Source organism: Sturnira hondurensis, unplaced genomic scaffold (genome assembly GCF_014824575.4).
Source record: "Sturnira hondurensis isolate 20B ecotype Veracruz unplaced genomic scaffold, ASM1482457v3 Scaffold0022201, whole genome shotgun sequence".
Classification (NCBI taxonomy): Eukaryota; Metazoa; Chordata; class Mammalia; order Chiroptera; family Phyllostomidae; genus Sturnira; species Sturnira hondurensis.
Genome location: NW_028094832.1, coordinates 4072514 through 4095573, shown reverse-complemented (window position 1 = coordinate 4095573; position 23060 = coordinate 4072514). Strand labels below are relative to the sequence as shown.

At 40.9% G+C, this 23060-nt stretch overlaps 1 protein-coding gene across 7 annotated transcripts in view; it reads left to right on the top strand.

Moving 5' to 3' along the window:
• Positions 1 to 23060, top strand: part of UTRN (utrophin) — a 451811-nt gene that overhangs the window by 116911 nt on the left and 311840 nt on the right. For all 7 annotated transcript variants that reach the window (XM_037034777.1, XM_037034776.1, XM_037034775.1 and 4 more), the window contains 11 exons: positions 272 to 453; positions 1166 to 1316; positions 2468 to 2587; positions 4442 to 4543; positions 7348 to 7455; positions 7702 to 7881; positions 8697 to 8866; positions 13584 to 13707; positions 17222 to 17309; positions 22316 to 22545; positions 22708 to 22888. In XM_037034777.1, coding sequence (XP_036890672.1) covers positions 272 to 453; positions 1166 to 1316; positions 2468 to 2587; positions 4442 to 4543; positions 7348 to 7455; positions 7702 to 7881; positions 8697 to 8866; positions 13584 to 13707; positions 17222 to 17309; positions 22316 to 22545; positions 22708 to 22888 — 1636 coding nt within the window. The remainder of the gene's footprint in view (positions 1 to 271; positions 454 to 1165; positions 1317 to 2467; positions 2588 to 4441; positions 4544 to 7347; positions 7456 to 7701; positions 7882 to 8696; positions 8867 to 13583; positions 13708 to 17221; positions 17310 to 22315; positions 22546 to 22707; positions 22889 to 23060) is intronic.

The window sequence follows — 23060 nt, the reverse complement described above, 5'->3', positions numbered from 1 at the left end:
TAATTCCATGTTCACCGTCTATCGGTTTCATAACTGGCATTTACTTAAAAATAGTTGCTATTATCAGATGTGATATCGTCCTCTTTGGTCTCTTCCCCTTTTCACTTGGGCCAGCTGCTTCTTTCCTGTATTCACAGCTGGGTCAATGTCTACTTTATTTGTAGTCTGCATGGCGGCCTTTTTCTGCAGCTTTGATGTTGCAGCGTTGACAATGAATTTACTATTACTTTTCCATGAGCGGCTCACAGATTGTAATGATGTTCTCCTCCAGGCTTTTATGATGGAGCTGACCGCACACCAGAGCAGTGTGGGGAGTGTCCTGCAGGCGGGAAACCAGCTGATCACACAAGGGACTCTGTCAGATGAGGAGGAGTTTGAAATTCAGGAACAGATGACCCTGCTGAATGCTAGATGGGAGGCCCTGAGGGTGGAGAGCATGGACAGACAGTCCCGGTGAGTGGAAGCAAAGGCAGGGACACGCTGTGCCATCGCGCGCAGTGTCTGGTTTAGCTGGAGTGAAAGTCGGTATGTCCACGAAAGCAAGATAATGACAGAACTTGCCTTGTCAAATTGAGCTCTTTGTGTATTGTTGAGGGAGTTTTGCATGATTTTTGTTTCTCTTATGATGTACTAACCGAATTAAAAGGTAAAAGTTGGAGTATAGAAATTAGAAAAATGAAAAAAATGTTCATGTAGACAGTTACCAATTTGTGCGATTAAAACTGGCTAATCGTGAATTCAATAGGAGGCAGGATTGTGTAGTATTTATCTATGATTCAGTTTTGTAACATTTATAAAAAGTCCCTTTCCCTCCCCCCCCACCCCATGGTTCATTTTATTTATTGCTTTGTGTATTAAGGAGCAAACTGCTTCCCATTGCAATTTTCATCTACTTAATACGCAGGAATTCCTGATTGAAGAAACAATGATTCTGATGTGGATGGTGGGTGCTGTCATTTGCATTCTTTGCGTTTAATGGACTGCATTTAGGAAGAAGATGAAAGTTTTTCTTTTGCTTGTTTCTATAGTTAAAGACTAAATGCTGCATTCAATGGTTGGACAGGAGTGCATTTCTTTGCCCCGTGTCTTTGCTGCCCAGAGTGCATAGGTGCCTTTGCAAAGAGGAGAAGCGAGTCGAAATAACGCTGTGTCCCTCTCCGGACAGGCTGCATGACGTGCTGATGGAACTGCAGAAGCAGCAGCTGCAGCAGCTCTCTGCCTGGTTAACACTCACGGAAGAACGCATTCAGAAGATGGAAACTTGCCCCCTGGAGGATGATTTCAAATCCCTACAAAAGCTGCTGGAAGATCATAAAGTAAATCTGGCTCGTATTTCTTTTATACATTATCAAATATGGAAAAGCAGCACTTAGTGTTCCCCGGGGCTTCTGTCATTAGTGTAGAAGGGGGACCCTTCCTCAGTGTCCTCTGTTATTTAGCAGCCTGGAGGGGAGAGTTCCTGGGGATGTGACTTTCTGGGGATGAGTGCACAGGTAAAATTTTATTTGGGTACGTATAGTTTTCTTAGGAAAGCACATAGCTTTCATGAGATTCTCACGGGTTGTTTTGGACCTACAAGTGGTTAAGAGCCCTAGAGTGTTGCTGTTAATACCATGTATGGGTAAAGAAGCAAACCCTCAGATTGATCTGAACCTGATCCCTTAAGGAGAGCTAGTCCTTCTTCTCTGACCGAGGAAAGTACTGGGCACAGGTGAAGAATCGAAATTTGGTAGATATGTTACCTTGTTCACAACTTCAGGAGATTACTTTTATAGTCAGGGAAAGGTAAAACAACAGTCTGTAAGTTATTGGAATAATCATGTTTTTCTTTGAAATATCGGGATAATTGATAAGTAAAGCTTTAGGGGTATTTTAAACACAACTCAAGAGGCATTTGATGACGCTCTTGGTTGTGTTTAAACAACTTACCTGTATACATATGTCTGAGCACCTGCCATCGTCTTCCTGTTGAAGAGGTGACAATGGAAGTCATCTGTGCATCCTCAATTGCTTTCCTGGGTTGTGAATCAGAATAGCTTCTGACTATCAAATAGTATCCAGTTATCTTTCTCTTTAAGCCATGGTGCACTAGAGAAAATGATCTTGTAGAATTAAATTCAGGAGTTGTTTTGATTTATCAATCCTCTGTTCTTATCTCAATTCCTAGTAGAATACATTTGACTCACTTATGCTACATTATTTCCGCCCCCCAGAATTTGGAATAAAAGTAATAACGTCCCATTTGCAGTCTGTTATGACCTAGCATTTGTGAACTGCTTTGGTTCAGAGTGAAACATAAAGATATATAACAGGCCTATTTCATTAGTAGAACACTTAAGGTAGTGATTGGAAATTTAAGCATGATGCCTCATGAAAGATCCTTAATTGCTATGGACAACCTAGTGGCTTTTTAAATAGGCAAATGTGAAAGAGTAGAAATAATATGTATCTTATTTTTTTCCCTTAGAGTTTGCAAAGTGACCTTGAGGCTGAACAGGTGAAGGTAAATTCGTTGACTCACATGGTGGTAATCGTTGATGAAAACAGTGGGGAGAGCACCACGGCCGTTCTGGAAGATCAGTTGCAGGTCAGGACCCTGGGAAGGAGGATAATCCCAAGAGACCTGAGACCCACCTACATGTTGCCCTTGTTCTTTGTGTCCCATCTCCCTGTTTGTTTAGAAGAGTAGAAGAACCTGCTTTAGGTTGTGCCTCGCAGCTGGGTGCCACAGCCTGGGGGTTACAGGACTGCCTCGGTATCATTCCTTTGCATCCGTCCTTGGGGCGAGTGGGCGGAGCAGTTTGAGGTCGTGGCTTCCTTTTGTGAAATAGTGACAAGATTGGGACAAGTGGTCCACAGGCTTCTTGCTCAGAATCACTTGAGGAATTTGTTAAAATGTAGGTTCCTGGCCTCCATGCAGACTTGAATTCTTGGGAGTGGGGCTCAGTGGATGTGTACTTTCAAAAACCATCCCGTGCATATTCAAGTGTGAGAATTTCAGCTGCTTAGGATTTCATATCCCAGTTTATTTGGTGAATCAGTGTGTGAATTTCACAACAGCTTTGGGAACCCTAACAAATTGCTTCTTTTTGCACAAAGGTTATAGTGTTAAGTCCTTATAAAGAGATTTATCGGTATTTTATTTGAATAATACTGGGATTATCTCTTATGATGTTGCTGCCAGTGTATGACTTTTGGAACCTTTCAGGCTATAATTTTATCACATGAAATCCTTTCTCTTTTGTGTCATCATTTAAAATTGGCCAGCGGTTCTGAGACTTTGGTGAGGAGCCCTTAGTTAGTATAGTATCTGAGAGGTAGGCCTTGCTGTCTGGCTCACTCCAAAGTGAAGACACGGAAGTTCAGAGAGGTGAAGTGACACCTGGGAGAGTTAAGTGAGGAGTCCTGCTGAGACCTGCCTCTGGCTGTCGGAGTCCTGCCCTTTGCACTGTGCCAAGCTTTCTATGACTGAATATCAAAATAAGATAATATGAATTAAATAATTCCTGGTCATAGGTAAGGATGTCCAAGTAAAACTGAGCATTTGTTAACCATTATTTATGAAATGGTAATAAAATAATTTGTTGAGAAAGTCATCATGAAGAACGATTTTTTTAAAAAAGCAATCAAGTTAATTTATTTAGTATTGCCAATACTTCTAAATATTCTGTTGCTAAATTTGGTGGAATTTCCTATGGATCATGCAATGTAAATAGAAAAAATCAATTAAGTATTTAATAGGAATTCTCTCATTCAACACAGTTTTTATAAGGTTAAATTTTCATAATTTTGTACTACAGATGGGAATTTTCTTGTCATGTAAAAGGTGGTTAAGAAATTATTGATACATTGAATTTTATTTTAAAGATAATTATAGCCTGAAACAAATTGAAGCCCCCGAAGTAGATGTTTGCTCTATTTTCAAGATATATATAAAAATGGGATGAGAGTAAAAGACAGAAAACTGTACTTGAACCATAATTAAATAAAAAATTAAAACAAAAACAAAAAAAATTAAATTCTCAGGAAAAAGGGTCCATGGACATGGGCAACAGTGTGGTGATTGCTGGGGGAAAGGAGGTAGAAGGAGAGTAAATGGTAATAAAAATACTATAAAGATTAAAAAAAAATTAAAAAGTTAAATTCTCAACTAAAAACCACGACAAAATGGAAAGAGCAGAAATGTGGCATTGAAAGTTACAGGATAGAGGTCTAATTGCAGTACCATTTAGCTGTGTAATATGATCAGTTACTTTTTGTGGAAATCCATTTTCTCATCTATAAAATACTTTTATTATTTTGAAGCAACTTTTATAAAAATATATTTTTGATAAGTTGCTACCCCATAGTAGAAAACAACAGATATCAAGAACTTGTCTCAGGATTGTGGTAACTATCCCCTAAGGCTCGATTAACAAAGGGTGGTTTTCCCCTTCCCTAGAAACTCGGGGAGCGCTGGACAGCCGTGTGCCGATGGACTGAGGAACGCTGGAGCAGGTTACAGGAGATCAACCTGTTGTGGCAGGAATTACTGGAAGAACAGGTATGGAACTGTTATCTGGAATGGTCACAGTAGGTGGTGGAAGGTACCTTGTCCTTAACTGTGGCACTAGATTATAGTCTTATTTACTTTTGTTCTAAAGGGACATTTACAAACAATTCTTCGTTATTTTTCAAGTCAGATTTGTATCCATTTTCATGAAGATTTTTCACAGAGAGTGTATTATATGGCTCCTTGTCACAGCTATATTTACTGTTCAGAATGTTAGTGTTTAGATAGGCTACTTTCAGGGTTGGCTTGACATCATAGTTTCATTGCATTTGTGGTGGGTAATGTGTTTGAACTGGTATCCACATGGTGCCTGGCATACATAGCTTGTGCTTAATAAATAATGGCTAAACAAATACACACAATACTTTGTGACCTGTACGTCACAAGAATTTTTATTAATTTTTAAACAGAATAACTATGAAATTAACTAGAAAACATTATTTAGCAGCACCATTGATTCAACATTTTGTTAATGGTATATTTTCCCACTGAGGGTTGCCATAGTAAATGAACCTTTGGCTCAAATCTGCCACCTTAAGTTTTCAGTTGGAGGGGTGGCCCTTGGCCCACCTCCATTCTTCCAAAAAAGCAACCATCAAGGCAGAGTGCAAATAAACAAAACTTCTCTCTGAAAAGACCAAACTGTTGTGGTTTTGAAAACAAGCAGATACTCCACTCCCACTGCCCGTTTGGTGTCCGTTTGGATGCTTTTAAATGCATTTGGGTGTCTATTTGGGTGCTTTTCAAATGCATTTCATTTCCACCCACAAAAAGAAACTATATTATTTTCAGGTGATAGAAAGAAATGTGGGATGTTTTGTGGTTTACCAAACATGGTGCAGACATAACATCTTAGAAAGTGGGGTGCAAAATCTGTCCCATTGTAAGTTGTTCATCACTACTCCCTGTCCCCAACCACTGGGCACAGTCTTCCTATTAAGAATCACACAATGGACCCGATTCTCTTTCCTGAAATATTTATGGTTCACTTTTCAAATACTTAGTTACTTAGACCCTTGTATTCATGCCAAAGCGTAACATCAAATAGGCACAATTTCACCTTAACAATGACAATAGGAGACATTGATTGCCAGGGAAGACCATTGTGTTACTCTTCTGCTGAGCAAAATAATTTAAGATTTGGAAAGAATTTTACTCTGGTAAATAAAAGTATTTAAAAGTAGGGGGGAGTTAGTATTGTGGCCAGTATTTTAAGTTCAAAACTAACCTTTGGGGGCTTTCTGTTAGTGATATGGAAGGAGGAATCTTACAAAAACGGGGAACTGAAGCCAGCATGGGTACTCAGTATAGAGACAATTCCGTGTTGCAGGGAATGAGTCCAAATCACCTGTATCTGAATTAGAAACCTTTCAAGGGATTATTGTGCACTCAGTTGCAGAGGCTATTAAGAGTCAAAACAGACTCTGAAAATCAGTTCCAAACTCTGTAGCATGGGCCAGTTTGTATGTGGCGTGGGGGGCATTCTGCAAGGGACTCCTACTTACCTTTCCAATCTTGATTTTCCCTCTCTCCTTTCATGTACCCAGTACCGGAGCCCTGAATTCTCAGTTTGATTCGTAGGCTACCAATGCCTCAGGAATAGAGCTGGTTCTTTCTCACCATCTATCCCAGTGCACAGCACCCTGTAGATTTGTCATGGTTTTCGTTGCTTTTGTTTTTGTCTTTTGAAAGACTGAGTGCATTTCACCTGTTTCCAGCCTTTGTGTTCTTGTTTAAGGATTTTCCATGAAATGCCTTTAGACCCTTTTATTTTTAAATTCTCTTCAGCCACCCAGAACCGCAAAGCCATCTACAAACCTCCTCTCGCTCCTCCTGTCTCTAAACTGGAAGTAATCTCTTGTGTGGTGTCTACAGTTTGTATCGTGTGCCGTAGTGATTCCTGTGTGTCTTACTGCCTTTACTACATTGAGGACAAGATCTATATTCATCTTTTATGTTCTTAATCTTTACCCTGTTGTGTGTGTGCGTGTGGAACGTAGAGGAAGGGAATAGTTGTTAAATTCACTGATAAAAAACAATTAGAGAAAGGACTGATTCCATTGCAAACAAGAACCAAGACTCCCCAGCTTCCATTCTATAGAAAAGGGTTTCTGTGGCAGACACTTATTTTGGGAAGAATTACCTCAATGTAGCCTGTTGCTTTCCAACCCTGCTTCAAGTTTCTCTCTCTCCTTCTGCCTAAAAAAACATACATTGTTGGCCAATGAAGTTTGAACATCTTTGTATTGGCTTTGGACTATCCTCAGACTTCCTCCCCTAACCGTAATTGCTATTGAACCGGGGGCATTAGTGCGGTTTTTCCTGCATGACGCTGTGGACAAACCGTTAGCTTTGGAGTGCGGGTCTTTGATCTGGCTCTTCTGTGAGCTAGCCAAGACACATATACCTTGGCTTCTCTCTCCTTCCTTCCTAAAATGAGGAGCTGAGACAATACAATATCTGAGATTCCTTCTGCTTCCTGAGTGTTAGAATGGGATTCTTTTTGGAGACTTGAACAGCCTTTCGGATCCACCTAGCTCCCTGAGAATTAGGTTTACCTCTTCAGGTGTGGGGCTAACTTCAGGCTGATCTGTTGCAAACCCGAGAAGTAATGTCTTAAAAAGAGATGTATTTTCTTTGTCATTCATGCCTCACGCTCAGGTGTTCGAAGCCCTTCTTATCTGAGATAAGGGTGAAGCCTGTGATGATAGAAATGTTAGAGAGTTGGGAACTGGAGTGAATTGACTTACCAAACGATTCCCAAAGATCTTTCTAACTTTTGTCATTATTTGTAGTGTTTGTTGAAAGCTTGGCTGACTGAAAAAGAAGAGGCTTTAAATAAAGTCCAGACAAGCAACTTCCGAGACCAGAAGGAGCTCAGCATCAGTGTTCGGCGACTGGCTGTGAGTAAATGCCATTGTCAGCATCTGACTTGTGAGCCTATGATGTGTTAGTGTTTTATACCCATGGGATGCTGCCATGGGATGGTGCCATGGGATGATCTGGAACCAGGAGCCTTGGGTTCCAGCATTAGAGAATTGCCAGGGCACATGCTATTGTAAAATGTACACGTTGCATTTCCTGACTGGGGAGCAGGCAGCTGAGGTCCTGTTAAAAGGGAGTCCTCTAACAAATATCTGAAATACTAGATTTTGAAGGAAGACATGGAAATGAAGCGTCAAGTACTGGACCAGCTGAGTGAGATTGGCCAGGACGTGGGCCAGTTACTTGATAACCCTAAGGCGTTCAAGAAGATCAACAGTGACTCCGAGGAGCTGACTCAGAGATGGGATTCTCTTGTTCAGAGACTAGAAGATTCCTCCAACCAGGTACCTGTTGCTCTCAACAGTATGTTGAGCCATTAAGCAGGAGTTAAATGTGCAGGTTTGTTTTAGTTTTTGTGAAATGAAAGAGTTGGTTTCTTATTCCTGGTTTACTATAAAATTAAAAAATTGACATATGACAATCTTCTTTGGTTTTCTAAAGTGAGTTTTAATAGACCTTCAAAAACAAAACTGATTAATATCTAGTAATGTAACCCTTGGTGACTGATAACAAACGTGAAACCATCAAGTGATCTTTAAACCTTATTAATTTAAAAATATTTTAGTGAATTGATCGAAAAAAAAAACTGCTGAGTGTGAATGTTCGTAGCAGCATTATTCATAATAGACAACAAGTGAAACAGCTCAGATGTTCGATAGCTGGACGGATCAACTATGGTATATCCATACAATGGAATTTTTTTGGTGATGACAAAGGAAGTCTTGATACCTGCTGTGACATGGATGAACCTTGAAAACCTTATGCAAGTAAAAGGCACCAGTAACAAGATTATAGGCACTGTGATTCTTTCTGTATGAACTGTCCAGAATGGACAAATTCATAGAGACAGAAAGTAAATTAGCTGTTGCTAGGAGCCAAGACAGAGAGGAGGGTGGGAAGTGACTGCTAATGGGTACATTGGTTCTTTCTGACATGATAAAATTGTCCTGGAGTCGGAAAGTGGACATGGCTGCATAGCTCTGTGAGTACGCTAATAACCATTGAATTGTATATTGTCGAAGGAAGAATTTTCTGACATATGCATTATATCTCAAAGCAGCTATAATAAATCATAAAACTTCGGATGATTTTATTTCAGGTGACGCAAGCCGTGGGAAAGCTAGGGATGTCCCAGATTCCTCAGAAGGATCTTTTGGAGACTGTGCACATAAGAGAACAAGTAACCACAAAACGGTCTAAGCAAGAACTGCCTCCACCCCCGCCTCCAAAGAAGAGACAGATCCCCGTGGACATGGAAGCTAAGAAAAAGTGAGAACAGACAGAGAAATTTTCCAAACGCAGTACCACACACAATGTGTTTTTGTATTCAGTACTTATTGTGATCTAATCACTAATCATATGCCAATTTAGACATAGTTATTGTTATGGAAATTCAACCACTGAACCACTCACGACCCTGAGTCTTCTAATATTCTGCTTCCCGCTGCCTGAGCGTCTGCTACCTTGTCTCAGCTGGTGCCTTTGAACCTCTGTCCAACCGGAAGTGTGTGCCGAACCCCCTTTTCTTCCTTTTGTCATTTACCTTGGAAGGATGTGATTGTCCATGATTCCTCATCTGTGCTTTCTGTCATGATTCAGACAGTTTTGCTTTAGTTAGAGTTGTTTGCGACTCTCCGTTTTGTTCTCACAATGAAAAAATACTAAATTCAGAAGAGTAATGAGTCTTTTTTCTTCATTTTCACCCTTCATTCTTTTTCCATATTCTCATTTTTCCTTTGTTAATTCCTTTTTCTAGAGTCATTAACAGATTTTTGTGTGCGGCTTGAGGATTCATCTTTGGTAGGAAATACCTTTTCATGTTACTGATTCAAAATAAACTTGGGATCTTTATAAGGGGAATAATCACTCCTGGCATGTGCTGAGCTTTTACTAATGTCAGCTACTCTGTTAAGCCATACAGCGTCGCAGGTACTCACTCTACCACCTGTGCACTACAGCAGCTAACCCTCCGAAAAGCCTGTATGATTATTTTCTCCTTTTCGCGGTAGAATCTCAGTGCTCCGGTAAATGGGCAGTTAGTTCTGCCTGACTAGAATGATATGATTTCCCTAATTTGGCTTCTGTCAGACAAAGGATGACTCCAATTTTACCAGATGATTCTCATCTTGATGGCAGGGCTGTGTCTCCTCCTTATAGCGTCTTCTTGCAGGACCCATGTGCCTCTGGAACTGTTACTTTTAGAGCCAAGGCAGCAGACAGAGAAGATGCTTTTGATGTTAATATTGTCATAGACCTTTCATTTCCTGGGTATTTATATTCTGCAAGGTTTACCTAGCAGCATGTCTCTCCAGTACTGACTTTGTGCATTTGGAAGCAGAGAAAGTTGTAAAAAAAACTAGGGTGCATATGTAGATTTTGGTGTCAGTTCCAATGTAGGTTGGGGGAGGGGGTGAAGAGCTTCTCCACACCAACCAGCCATTTGTGGGGCACCAGCTGGGTATCCTACTGTTCACCTCAATTCTGATGCTATCTCCTGGGACACAGCATCAGATTCCGCAGATTAAGGGCTCAGTCCTACAAATTGTTACTTGTGCCTCTAACCCACTGGCTATAAATCAGCTGTTCCCAAGGCTTCCTCTTTGGGTGCGATTTCAAGAGTGGCTCACAGAACTCGGAGAAACATTTTTCTTACTGTATCACCGGTTTGTTATTAAAGGGTATAACCCACGGGCCTCGCAGGGCGGGATGGACGGGATGCGCAGGGCAGGGGAAAGAGCAGAGCCTCCATGCCCTCTCCCGGAGGCCTCTCCACCTGTTCACCCATCTGGATGCTCTCTGAACCCCGTCCTTTTGTTTTTTTCTGGAAGCTTCATTATCTAGGCATGGTTGATGAAACCTTTGGCCATTGGTGACTGATTCAACTTCCAGTCTCTCTCCCCTCCCCAGGCGTCAGGGTTGGGGGCAGGACTGAAAGTTCTAACCTCTAATCTCAAGGTTAGGCCTCCTGGCAACCAGCTCCCATCCTTAGGTGGGGTCCAAAAGTCACCTCGTTCACAGAAAAATGATAACTTGGTTGCTCTCACCACTTAGAAAATCATAAGGGATTAAGGAGCTCTGAGCCGGAAATGGGTCTAAGACCAAGTATATGTTTCTTATCATAAAACACAATATTGTACTCTATAACTATAAAGTCTTAAACATGCCATCTTGTGTATAGGTGTATTCTGTTTCAAAAACCAGAATACTGTGCCTTGAGTGACTTAATGAGCTCAGTGATCATCTCATGGTGCAAGAAGTGAGGTAGGGCAGTTTTAACGGGGTGGCCCTTGAGCGCTCTGCCACTTCGTCTCTGCCTTCCTCCACAGGGCGTCATTCCCATGGTCCCCAAGGTGCTGCTGCAGTATTGGGTGTAGTGTCCTTGCGTGACCTGCTTTTTGGGCAGTAATGGCAGTTTTTCTTTCCTTATTTTTATTTTCTTTTCCTTTTTTTTTTATTGGGGAGAAACTTGTTTCCTGGAAGACATTGGCTCACTTCCCCTGGTTTCACTGGCCAGGACTCAGTCCCTTGTCCATGCCCTGGTGTATGGGAGCTTGAAGCTGTCCTGCCTTTTCAGACTCTGTAGTTGTGTTCTGGGGGACTTGGATGGCAAGGAAGAGGTGTGGGCAGGGAGGTGTCTGTTGGGTGGGCAACCAGCTGTGAGGACAAGTCTTCTAGTTCACCAGGTGATTGATGCAGACATTCCTTCACTTAATTCCTGGACAGACAGAGGCTTGAGGATGTCCAGTTCATTGTAACAGAAGGCCGTGGAATGTCACTGTTAGAAATGTTGCCCAGGAAAAGCTGGCTCCCTCTCGGTCCCCACACATGTGCTAGTTCTGCTTTCTTGGGCGAGATAGAGTCACACCCCTTCTTCATATGGTCCCTCTTCAGTATTGGAGGATAGGTTTCAGATTTCAGTTTCTATTCGTTACCCTAAAGTCCAGGGAATCTTTACCATCCCTAGCGTGAAAGGGTTTCCAGACCCTTAGAAACCACTATTAACTTATCTTAAAATGTGCCCTTCAATCAGATATGATCCTTACATAACTGCTTAGTGCAGCTTGTACTAACACATGCTTCAGAAATGGATTTATTTTCCCTTCTCTTGTCTTGGTGCTGCTGGTGGCTGTTTTACTACCAAAGGGCAGCCGTTTCCTCAAATGCAGATCCCCGTTAAGGTGACCTGAGATCATTAACACCCTGTAACTTTTGAGTCACTTGTGTTCGCTTTGAGGACAGAAGTAGACAAAGTCTCCAAGGTCATTTTCACCGTGGGCTCCTTGGGTGGCGCTCCTGTCCTCTGAAAGTGCAACTAGAAATCTGCTGGCAAGGTGACAGGAGAAGTGGGACGTGCTTTGGGCGACGCACCGACCCCTGGTCATGTACCTGGAGTGTCACAAAATCTCTTACCACTTACAAAAAAAATTTACCTTGATGAAAAAACAAGTATTCACAATTCACTAGAAATACTTGAAGTTTCCCAGAAGAATCGGCAGTGAGAACCATGTTCACCTTAAAGCACCTAAAAGAATCCAGAAGCTGTTTTGGATAGACCTGTGGAGAGAGTACCGATAAAGAGGACAGACGGCCTCAGGTGGAGTCCCAACTCTACCGGTTATTAACCTCGTGGCCTGGGTCATATTTAACACCCCTGAGAGCTCAGTTCCTTCATTGTTAAAAGGGGTAATAGTAGGGTATACTTCATAGGGCTGCTGTAAAGACGCCTGGAGTTAAGAATACACATGAAACACGTAGAAAAGGGCCTGGTGTATTACTGTATGGCCAGCAGTCCATGAGTGGGTCTCCTCTTGTTCCTCCTCACTGTGGTTTGTCTTTCCTTCCCAGAACCTCTCAAGTCAGTCCCCCTCTCCCACGGCCATCATTTTGTTCTGGGTCCTGTTAGCACCACAGCCTTTTCTCTGGTTGTAGCTGCCTTGTCCTTTCTTCTCTGTGAACACGAACAGGGAAATGGCATCATGGCAGTCCCAGGCCTTAAACCACAGGCGGCAAATACAAGGCCTGCGGGCCGAATCCAGCTCTCCACCTTGTTTTATTCTACCTGGCAGCAGTGCTGAGCTCTCGCTTAAGGAGTACATTTATACAGTCCTAAAGTTACATTTGGCCCTTTGAAGGCAACCACGAGGCTGATGTGGCCCTCAGTGACAATGAATTTGACACCCCTGCAACCCTTCACTGACTCTCAGTGGCCCTTTGTTTAAACCCAACTCCACCTACCCTGCAGGGCCTCCCAGTAACTGGTCGGCGCCCCTCCCCTGCTTAGTAGTCACTGTGGCAGCCGCACCTGACTACCTGAGGTTTGCGAAGTGTGTCTTCCCTTTTCTTGCTCTCCCTGCGCCAGGGAAACGCTTGGCTTAATGCTGTTCTACTCCAGGAAGCCATCACTCCCGTTTGGCCAAGGAGCCATCCTGTGATTCCTGGAATTTGCACCTATCGAGTTCCTTTTGTTCTTGTACTTACTCTCCATTGTTCTTAGTGGACTGGAAGCTCTCTGAGGGCTGGGATGGCCTCGTTCACCTTCTTCATATCAAGAGCCCAGACCAGAGCCTGGCATAGAGGGGGCCCAACTCAGAAACCTATTGAATTAAAGAAGCCATTAACTTTAGCAATGTCTGTACTTGTTTTTTTTTTCTGTTATTATCTAATTAAATCTGTTTTTCAGTATCTACATGCATTTATAAAAATATAAGTGATTTCTTAAAAAATTTCGACATTGAAAAATTTATTTTCTTTATTTATTAACATGACAGTATCACTTCTCTTTTCATACTTTCAATTGTAAAAGTATGATTTTAGTTTGTGTGGTTTCTGTATTTTTTGGTTACTTTTTTGTTCTGATTTTTTTTTTTTTTTGAGGAGTGTTTAGAAACACATGCTGGACGAGTGTTTTGGTTGCTCTCTTTCTCAAGCCAAGGGAAACAATAGAAGGAAATGAATGACAAATGTTAACGTCTGAATCTCAAATTAGGTTCGACGCTGTGAGTGCAGAGCTGTTGGACTGGATTTTGAAATCAAAGACGGCCATTCAGGCTACAGAGATAAAAGAGTATAAGAAGATGCAAGAGACTTCAGAAATGAAAAAGAAGTTAAAGGTAAAACATAAAACAAAAGTATACTTGTGAATAAAATATTTCACTAGGATAGATTTACTTTGGCATAAAGATGTGATGGGAACCAAAAACTTCCTCTAAAATAAATGTAGCAATAACGTAGCTTTTAGAATAACTTTGTAGTAAATTTTGCACTGATTTAAGTTGGCTGGTATCAGATCCCTGTGTGGAAGAGGAATGTTTTCCCTTCCTCCTTAACCTATGAGTTGTGTAGGAAGGAACACTTATCTCCTAAGGTGACCTAAATGTTAGTTCTGTTTTTAGCTAGATTAGTTTTTAACCTGGTAACCAGTAACTTATGACTTTGTGTAGAAGGTGGTTTGCTTTCCAAATACAACAAACTACACTTGTACCCCCTTATCCGCAGTTATCGGCAACCAACCACCCACCAAGAATGTCAGCTGGAGAATTCCAGAAATAAACAGTTCATAAGTTTTAAATTGTATGCCATGCTGAGCAGCATGATGAAATCTCCCACTGTCTCGCTTCACCCCACCTGGAACAGGAGCCCCACCTTTGCTCAGTGTGCAGGCTACCCTCCCATTAGTCACTTAGTAGCTGTCTTCATTATCAGATTGACTGCCAAGCTATCGCAGTGCATATTCCCAAATAATGCTTATTTTACCTATAATGGCCCTAAAGCACAAAAGTAGTGATGCTGGCAATTCAGATGTGCCAAAGAGGGAAGGTGAGTATACTGCAGTAAGGTGTTTTGAGAGAGAGAGACAGAGAGACCTCGCGTTTACACAACTTTTATTACCATATGTTGTTATACTTGTTCTGTTTTATTCTTAATTTCTTGTTAATCCCTTATTGGGCCTTCTTTATCATAGGTACGTGTGTTTAGGAAAACACATAGTGTATGTTGGGTTTGGTGCTGTTTATAGCTTCAGGCATCCATTGGGGATCTTGTGGCATATCTTTTGAGAATAAGGGGGTTTACTGTATTTCAGATTTCTTTATTCTATTCAGACAAGAGACACCATTTTTAAACAGAAATACTATTCAAGTTGAATGGTAGCTTAGCTCTGTTACTTTGTACCCACATGGTACACCAGGCAGGGGTGCCCCTGAGCAGAGGCAGGGGTGGGCGAGTGTGTTGTGATCTTTGGAGCACACACTCGTTTTGTTTCCTGCAGGTGTGTGTGCGTAAAAGTAATAGAGTCAAGGTTGGAGAAGGGGTCTGGGGTCAGACCTTGGCCGACTCCGTGTATTTGGATGAGCAGTGGAGACTAGTTTCTGCCTTAGCCTTCCATTGTGACTGCTCTCATTTGGAGGTCACCCGTGATTGTTGGTTTCTAAATCTAAAATGTAAATCTGATTACGCAGCTCCTGGACTTGCAACTCATGTAACGGCTTCCCATTGCGATGGGGGTAAAACACAAGGGCCAGAGTCCCCCGCGCCCCCCGCCTCCCTGCCAGGGCGGCCATCCCTACCGCTAAGTGCAGCCTCCTCACCTCTCGTTCAGCCCTCTGCTCTTTTCTCACTGTCCTGCCTTCACCACATGCCCTTTTCCAGAGTGGCCTTTCATTCAGCCTTTGTGCTACGTGACTGAACTGCCCTCTCTTCCAGTAAGCCTCCCTTAGCCTCATTTAGAAAAATTAAGTGATTCATCTCGACTTCCATATTGCCTAGATGTCATTATTTGTTCATATGCCTGCTGTGAGTGCTTAGAAAGTGAGGATGACTTTTCACTGAATGCCATACTTGCAGCACTCAGTAAAGCACGTGGATTGTGGGTGGGCGGAGTGACGACCATGGTGGGCAAGGGGATGGGGAAGGTCATTAACGTGGGGGCCCAGGGAGTCAGGAGAGCAAGACACGAGGGCCAGGTTCCATCATTTCATATACTTCCTACCGTTCTGAAAAGTCAGGAGATGATAGTAACGGTCATTTTACAACCCCATCCTCCAAGGCCTTAAAGTGGCAGAGAATATGGAAGTTACAGGGATCTTTATGGAACAAGTGCCACAAAATATTAAATTACGTTGGATCTAGGCACTATTTACTTTCACAAATGGTTACTATAATAGTTGAGGGGTTAAAAATAACAGTTTTGTGTGTTTATGTAAGGCATGATTGGAAATTCCTATATTTTCCTTCATTACTTCTAAGTTAATTTATTTTGTTGTTTTAGATAGTAATACATGCTGAATGGTTATAAAAATGTTAAATACAGAAAATTTAATGATTGCTTTAATCTCTATTTTTCTTGCAAATTGGGGAAAATCAGCTTAATTTGTTTTTAAGTAAATAATACCTTGTTTTAAGTAAATGAAGTATTGTTTACTTAAAACAGGATATTGTTCAAAGAAGTAAAAGAATACCTTGTTTGAACCAATGCAGTGCCTGCATGGAGAGTCCCTAAGTCCAATCCACCACTACCATAAAAAGTATAAAAAAATCAGTTTGTGCAAAGCAGGTAATAGCTTTTCTCCAGTTTGATGCTGACTTTTTGCGTTGGTACTCAGCTTAACAAAAAAGAAATGGTATTTCTTAGACTTGTTATTTATCGATCTTTGACTACAAAAATGGCCGTGTTACTTAGCCACATTAAAGTTGGTATAGGTGAAAATAGGATCGCTAAACTTACTTGAAAGTACTGACAGGCAGTGCCAGTTAGAAGCACTGCGTCTTCTCTGGGTTGTCTGGTCGAAATAACATGGGTTCCCTACAAGTTTTGATTGTGTTTGGATGGACACAATTTGAGTAGTTAGTTAATAGTTAAGTATCAGTTGGGAATTGAGGATGGGAGAAATTTCAAACACTGACTGGGTGTGTGCGTGTATGTGTCTATGTCCCCGTGGTATTGTTCAGCCTTTTCTTAGAAGTCATGGCATTTGTCTTCCCCTGTCCCTAAGATGAAGGGGCATGGAGAATATCCAACCATAGAGACATGAATATTAGAACTAAGCCATTTTTAAAACAGGAAAGATAAAACACTTTAGTTTAGATCCTAAAGTGTATTATAATTATTTATAAGAATTTATGCTAGTGATTGAAGTTTGCAATAAACTCTAGACTTAATATAACACCAACAAAGAATACTGGGGCTCAAATTATTTTTATCTCTCTTTTATGTTGATTGAATTTTGTTCAGTGATCTCAGTCATAGCACATTCAGTTCATTGGACTCAAATTCTTAATTTTATGGTGTGGCCTATATATGTGAATAGACAGATATCTCGGGTCTAAAACACTAATTGTACTTATTTCCTCTTGATAGGAACTCATAATTATACTGTACAATTTTTTTTCTTAAAAAGAAACCAAAGCTTTATGTTTGTTTGAATTTACCTTTTAAAGTTTAATTATCTCTGGTGTTCTGGAGGGCATCTGGAATTGCATGGTGTTGTGTGATAGTTTTCTCTTAGGTAAACTTTGTAACATCTAAAGAGAATGTCGGAGGGCCATTAAACATTAAAACTTAAAATAGCATCAGCATTACATTGAAAAGAAAGTTTGCAGTATCTTACAGTGAGACTTTATTTCCAGGGATTGGAAAAGGAGAAGACAGAAAGAAGCCCCAGAGTGGCTGAATTAACCCAAACTGGACAAATCCTTCTGGAGCAAATGGGAAAAGGTGAGATGCTTGATTTTTTTTTCTTATATGTGTTTTTAGATGATGGCATTGAATAATATTTACAGTTTGACAAATCAAAGATACATGTTTTGATATTCTTACTCTTTGCTAGAAAATGGTTTTCAGAAACATTTTGGTCAGCCGTGTTTTTTCAAAGGAAATCTTGTGCCGAGGCTGATTATATCAAACTGATAAAAGCAGAGTTGTTCTGCTGTTAGATAGGATCAAGGCACTCACACTGATACCTCAGCAAAACAACTCCCACTGGTGTGGAAGATTATAAAATCCCTTCCTTTGGGGTTATATATATATATTGGGAATTTTCTTTGGAGAGATGACATTCCTTTAGGGTAAATTCATTATGGTTATTTAATTCTTTGATTCTTTTTAGTATACTATATTAATTTACTACATGTATTTTTTATAGTTAAATTTGATGTTATTTGTATTTTTTTAAAGATTTTATTTATTTATTTTTAGAGGGGAAAGGGAGAAAGAAAAAGTGGGAAAGAAACATCAGTGTGTGGTTGTCTTTCAAGAGCCTCCTCTGGGGATCTGGCCTGCAACCCAAGAATGTGCCCTGACTGGAAATCGAACTGGTGACTTTTTGGTTCACAGTTCAGTGCTCAGTCCGCTGAGCCACACCAGTTAGGGCGTGATGTTATTTGTATTTGAAATTTTTACCAAAATTACAAAACCTTTTCTTTTGTTCTTTTTGAAATAGACCCAGTGACTCTGGGGAGGATAAAGATGAAGGCTTTTGCGATGTAATTTTGTGTGCGATTCTTTCTTTGCTTTGGAAGACATTTCTCCTAAGCCGTAACTCCGTAGTCCGTGATGTAAGTGCTTTGGAGGTCTGTTTCTCTCATACCTATCCCTGGCAAAAGCCACAGACCCCGAAGCAGAGTTAGGAATGTTAGTTTGACAAGAATCTTCAAAGATGTAATTTTCAGTCTTTTTATTTTTAAAGTTTTATTATAAAAGTTGTAAATAGATACACAATAAATAGGATACTATGAGGACCCTCATATAGTCAGGATAAAGACTGTACTTTATCCTGATATGCTGATTCTTTCAATAATTATAATAAATTGTGTGCTGAATTTAGGTTAGTTACTATTGTAAATTCTTCACTTCTGCACCAACTTTATAGTGTAGGAACTAGACTTGGTCTGGTGTGTTCGTCGGGTAATTTCACGAGTCTGCCTGGTGACTTTCCCTCATGCCCGCCCTTAGTATGGTAGATTTAGAGCGTCAAGACTGGTGGAGGAGGTGGCCCGGGAGAGAAGCTGGTGAGAGGCAGTATGTGATGGCAAGAATGGCAGGGGATTGGGAAACGGGAGACTTTGGGGTCGCCTGTCCTTTTTGGGTTTTGTGTCTTCATCTTTGCTTCCTGTGCTACAGCTTTTATTGGATAAAATATTACTTCAAATAGGCACGTCCTATAAAATACATACACTGGAAATCGAGTTCATGTGAAAGAGCTACTTGCAAAATACCAAGTGCAGTCTCGGGGAATATATGACACGACATATAAAGGAATATATCATATGTAAAGTAAAGGAGTGACTTTTGNGGTGGCCCGGGAGAGAAGCTGGTGAGAGGCAGTATGTGATGGCAAGAATGGCAGGGGATTGGGAAACGGGAGACTTTGGGGTCGCCTGTCCTTTTTGGGTTTTGTGTCTTCATCTTTGCTTCCTGTGCTACAGCTTTTATTGGATAAAATATTACTTCAAATAGGCACGTCCTATAAAATACATACACTGGAAATGGAGTTCATGTGAAAGAGCTACTTGCAAAATACCAAGTGCAGTCTCGGGGAATATATGACACGACATATAAAGGAATATATGATATGTAAAGGAGTGACTTTTGTGACCCAGTGTGTGAGTGTTTAATTTCATAAAAAACCTTTTATATTTTGCATTGCCTTTTTAAAAAAGATTTTTAGAGAGGAAGGGAAGGAGAGAAGGAGAGAAGTATCCATGTATGGTTGCCTCTTGTGAGTCCCCTGTCGGGAACTGGCCTGCAACCCAGGCATGTGCCCTGACTGGGAATCGAACCGCGATCGTGTGTTTCGCAGGCTCGCGCTCAAGCCACTGAGCTACGCCAGCCAGGGCCTTGCATTGCCTTTTTTAAAGCTTTGGTAGGGCTGGAAATACATTTGTTACAGAACCCAAGTTATATTTATTTAAAAAATATCTATTATTAAATTTTTTTAGGATGTGGTTTTTAGCTGAGAAATGTGGGCATTGACCTGAATTTTAAGTTCTAGCTTTAATTTTCTCATTTTTTGAAGGATGTTTGCTTTTTGTTAGGGAGGGAATGCAAATATTAAAATACAATCTCCCCACTGTTGTCCATGTTATCCATTAGACTAATCTTACAGTATTGCATGTTACTTCTCTGCCTGTGGTTAGTGCTGGTAATTCTGCTGCTACACAACCAGAAATGCTGAACAGAAATGAAAGCACAATTGAGTTATTCTTTTCATTCTTCTCTCTCCTCCCTAGAAATTTGAAGTAAGTCCTAGAACACCGATAATTAACATAGAGGGTGTTTAGGGTGTAATTTGGCCACAGTCTGTGTAGGTAAGGAGACAGATAAATGACCGATTCAGTCAGAAAAGTATGTTAAATGCTTCAATAAAACAGATGTTCAAATAATTGTGTCACTGGTTTCCTCCAACTACTCCATCACAAAGCCCGCCACGACGAAGTTCAAGAGGACGGTTCTGGCTAATGCATTTGAACTGTTTTGTGATGCCTCACACACCATCACAATGTTGTAAAAATGAAACAACCTGTTTCATTGGACTGCTGCCGTACCTGATTGCTTGGTTTTACTTATCTTGTGCCTAGAGACTGTCAAGAAAAATAATAGAGCAGCTGAGCATTTGGCTTTAAGAGAAGTGACCTCCCCCGCCACTAGTCCTGGCGAAGTATATAAGCCCAGTGGTCCCATGTTTTGTAAGCATTTCCCTTGATTTCAGCAGTCCATCACTGAAAAGGATGAAGTCAGATGAGAGTAAGTGGCAGAAATATGTTCTGTTTCAACACTTTTAGGTAACGAGTGAAATGATGGGCTATTGATTTGCCTTTGATTAGTCGTCTAGGAGCTGGACGTTTCGTAGAGATAGAAAAGTTATAACTCAGGTCTCTGGGAGCAAAACAATTATTTAAAAAAATGACATACAGTTTTCCTGTTATACAATGCAAATGGTGCTTTTGTTATTATTTGACATTGGTCCAAACTATGTTATCTGAAGCTTGGAGGAGGGAAATTTAAGTTTTGAGAACTGGTTTGGAGGCACACAGTAGATGGAGCAGGACATGCTGTCAGTGAATACGAAAAGGGATTGGGAAGGTTGCTTCAGCTTCCCTGGTTCCTAACGTGCCTACTTCGTGCCTGTGTTCTCGTGCCTATCTCGTGCCTGGGCACCATACTTGTTCATCCTAAATAGCTGTGTTTATCAGCTTGGTTTTCTTGTTTCACATAAATTGCTGACAGGAAAATGAAGTGGCTGATGTTATTCTTTAGCCTGCTTAGAATAGAAATGACCTGGCAGGAGCCCACCCTAGGTTTCTGTTCCTATTACTTTGCCAGGAAAATGTTAATTTGTTATGTTTATGACCCTCTTTAACAGGGGTAATTGAATTTGGACTGTGGTGTGAACGTGTTGCCTACATCTAATTAATGTTTTATTGCCTGCATAACGGACGGTGAACTTCAGCAAGTGACACGGGTGATATGTTCAAATTATGTCATGTTCGCATTTCTGAATTTCCGTGACTACAGTGTGTTGTAGAGATTTCTGAAATTGCGTCGTTTGTGGTTCATAAGTGAACTTTCGTCAAACTTCCTTTTTTTCTTTGCACTCTCATTACCCTGGGTTTCAGTGGTGCAGGTTTACAAAGCAGGATTGTTTGTATTTCCCTCCCACTCAGAGAATAAAGATGTTAAGCCCATTTTCTCAATCTGCATGCCCTCAATCTGCAGGAGATACAGAGACTTTTGCAGATTTTGTAGTATCTTTACATAGTTGGATGGGATTTTATATTATGGGACAGACTGTGATAAAGCCTGTGGTTATATATAACTTGATTATTTCTGGGAACAATCTCTAACTCTCAAAAGTGTGAGACAAGCGAAGTTGTATATGAGAAATAAGTCCTGGAGATATAAATAAATAAATAAATAAATAAATAAATAAATAAAACTATTGGGATATTCCCAGTTAAAAAATAATGATAAGATGTCAGTAATCAATGGAACAGTGGTTTTTTTTTTTTCTGATCAGTTCCTAAAGTTGATAATCTGCTGCACTGATATTCCGGTGTTTGCTGGCCTGTGTGCCCAGTAGGCTTGCCGATGCTTGAGGGCCTGGCTGCTGGCCGGTGGTTCCTGCACTGCCCAGGTTGCTCACAGCACTGGGGATTCTTGCTGGTCATTTTGCATTTCCTATGACACTGTGGTGTGGCCTCCAAAGACTTGAGCTATCTCCTAGTTTTTCTAGCCAGCTGTCCTTTTTCTGAAAACGGAGGGTCTACTGTCTGATGTCAGGGTACCAGATGAGTTCAGAAAGTTCATTGTATTTCCCTGGCTTAGACTAGAAGCTCACAGAGTGCTGGGGTGCCAAGGATGCGAACACACTTTCTACAGAAAAGCAGTGGCTGAAATTCTAAGCTCTGCTGGTGTTCCTTTTGTGATAGTCACACCACGCTGGGAGCAATATTTCAAGCTTCTCCTCTGTCACTTTGGTCAAGGAATTGAACAGTTATTTTTAGCATCATCATCATTATTGCATTATAATTCATAGTGTATACTTATTTATTTTGTATTATAATTAACTATATTTTTTGTTATTTTATAAGGGGCTTTTGAATGATCCTTGTATCTTACATTACCTCATTGTTTTGAATATGTTAGAATATTTGTAACAAATTCCCAAAAAATTTTGTCACAATATGTGAAGTGTCTGCTTATTTTTCATGCCTTCTGTGTAGAAAGTCTTCCGACTGAAGATATAAAACATACTCTGGAGAAGGTATCATCAGAATGGAAGAATATATCTCAGCGTTTGGAAGATCTGGCCAGAAAGACTCAGCTCCAGGAAGATATAAACACTTACTTTAAGCAACTTGATGCACTTGAGGAGATCATAAAGACAAAGCAGGAGTGGGTAAAACATGCTCCTTCTTCAGAATCTCCCCAGAAGTCCTTGCTGAGTTTGAAGGTAAAGAGACAACCATCTGGCACATGAATGAATTCTGTGCCCCGTCCTGTATTTAAAAAGATGCTCTTTGTATCGTGAACATTAGGTTAATTCTGCTCTGATTAACTCTATATGAGGACGTTCATCCTCACTGAGTAATATGACCACATTTTCTCTTCATAGCGGGAACTGACAAATCTCCTTGGCCTCCACCCCCAAATTGAAATGGTGCGTGCCAGCTGCTCGGCCCTGAAGTCCAGGCGTTCTGCTCCAGAGTTTGTCCAGCAGGGCTTTGATCTCCTTCTGGGCCACTACCAGTCTGTGCAACAGGACTTAGAGGATCGTCAGCAGCAGCTAGAGAATGGTAAATGTGCCTCTCTATTGCCTCTCCAGTTGCCTTTACGAAAAATTACTCCCAGTATTGAGACCTGTAGCACATTTGCCTGTTTTAAACTAGACTCACTCTGTTTTCCTCTGTGCCTGCTACTGTTCCTGATCCTGAAGTACATTCTGACTGTTTCCTGGATCCGTGATTG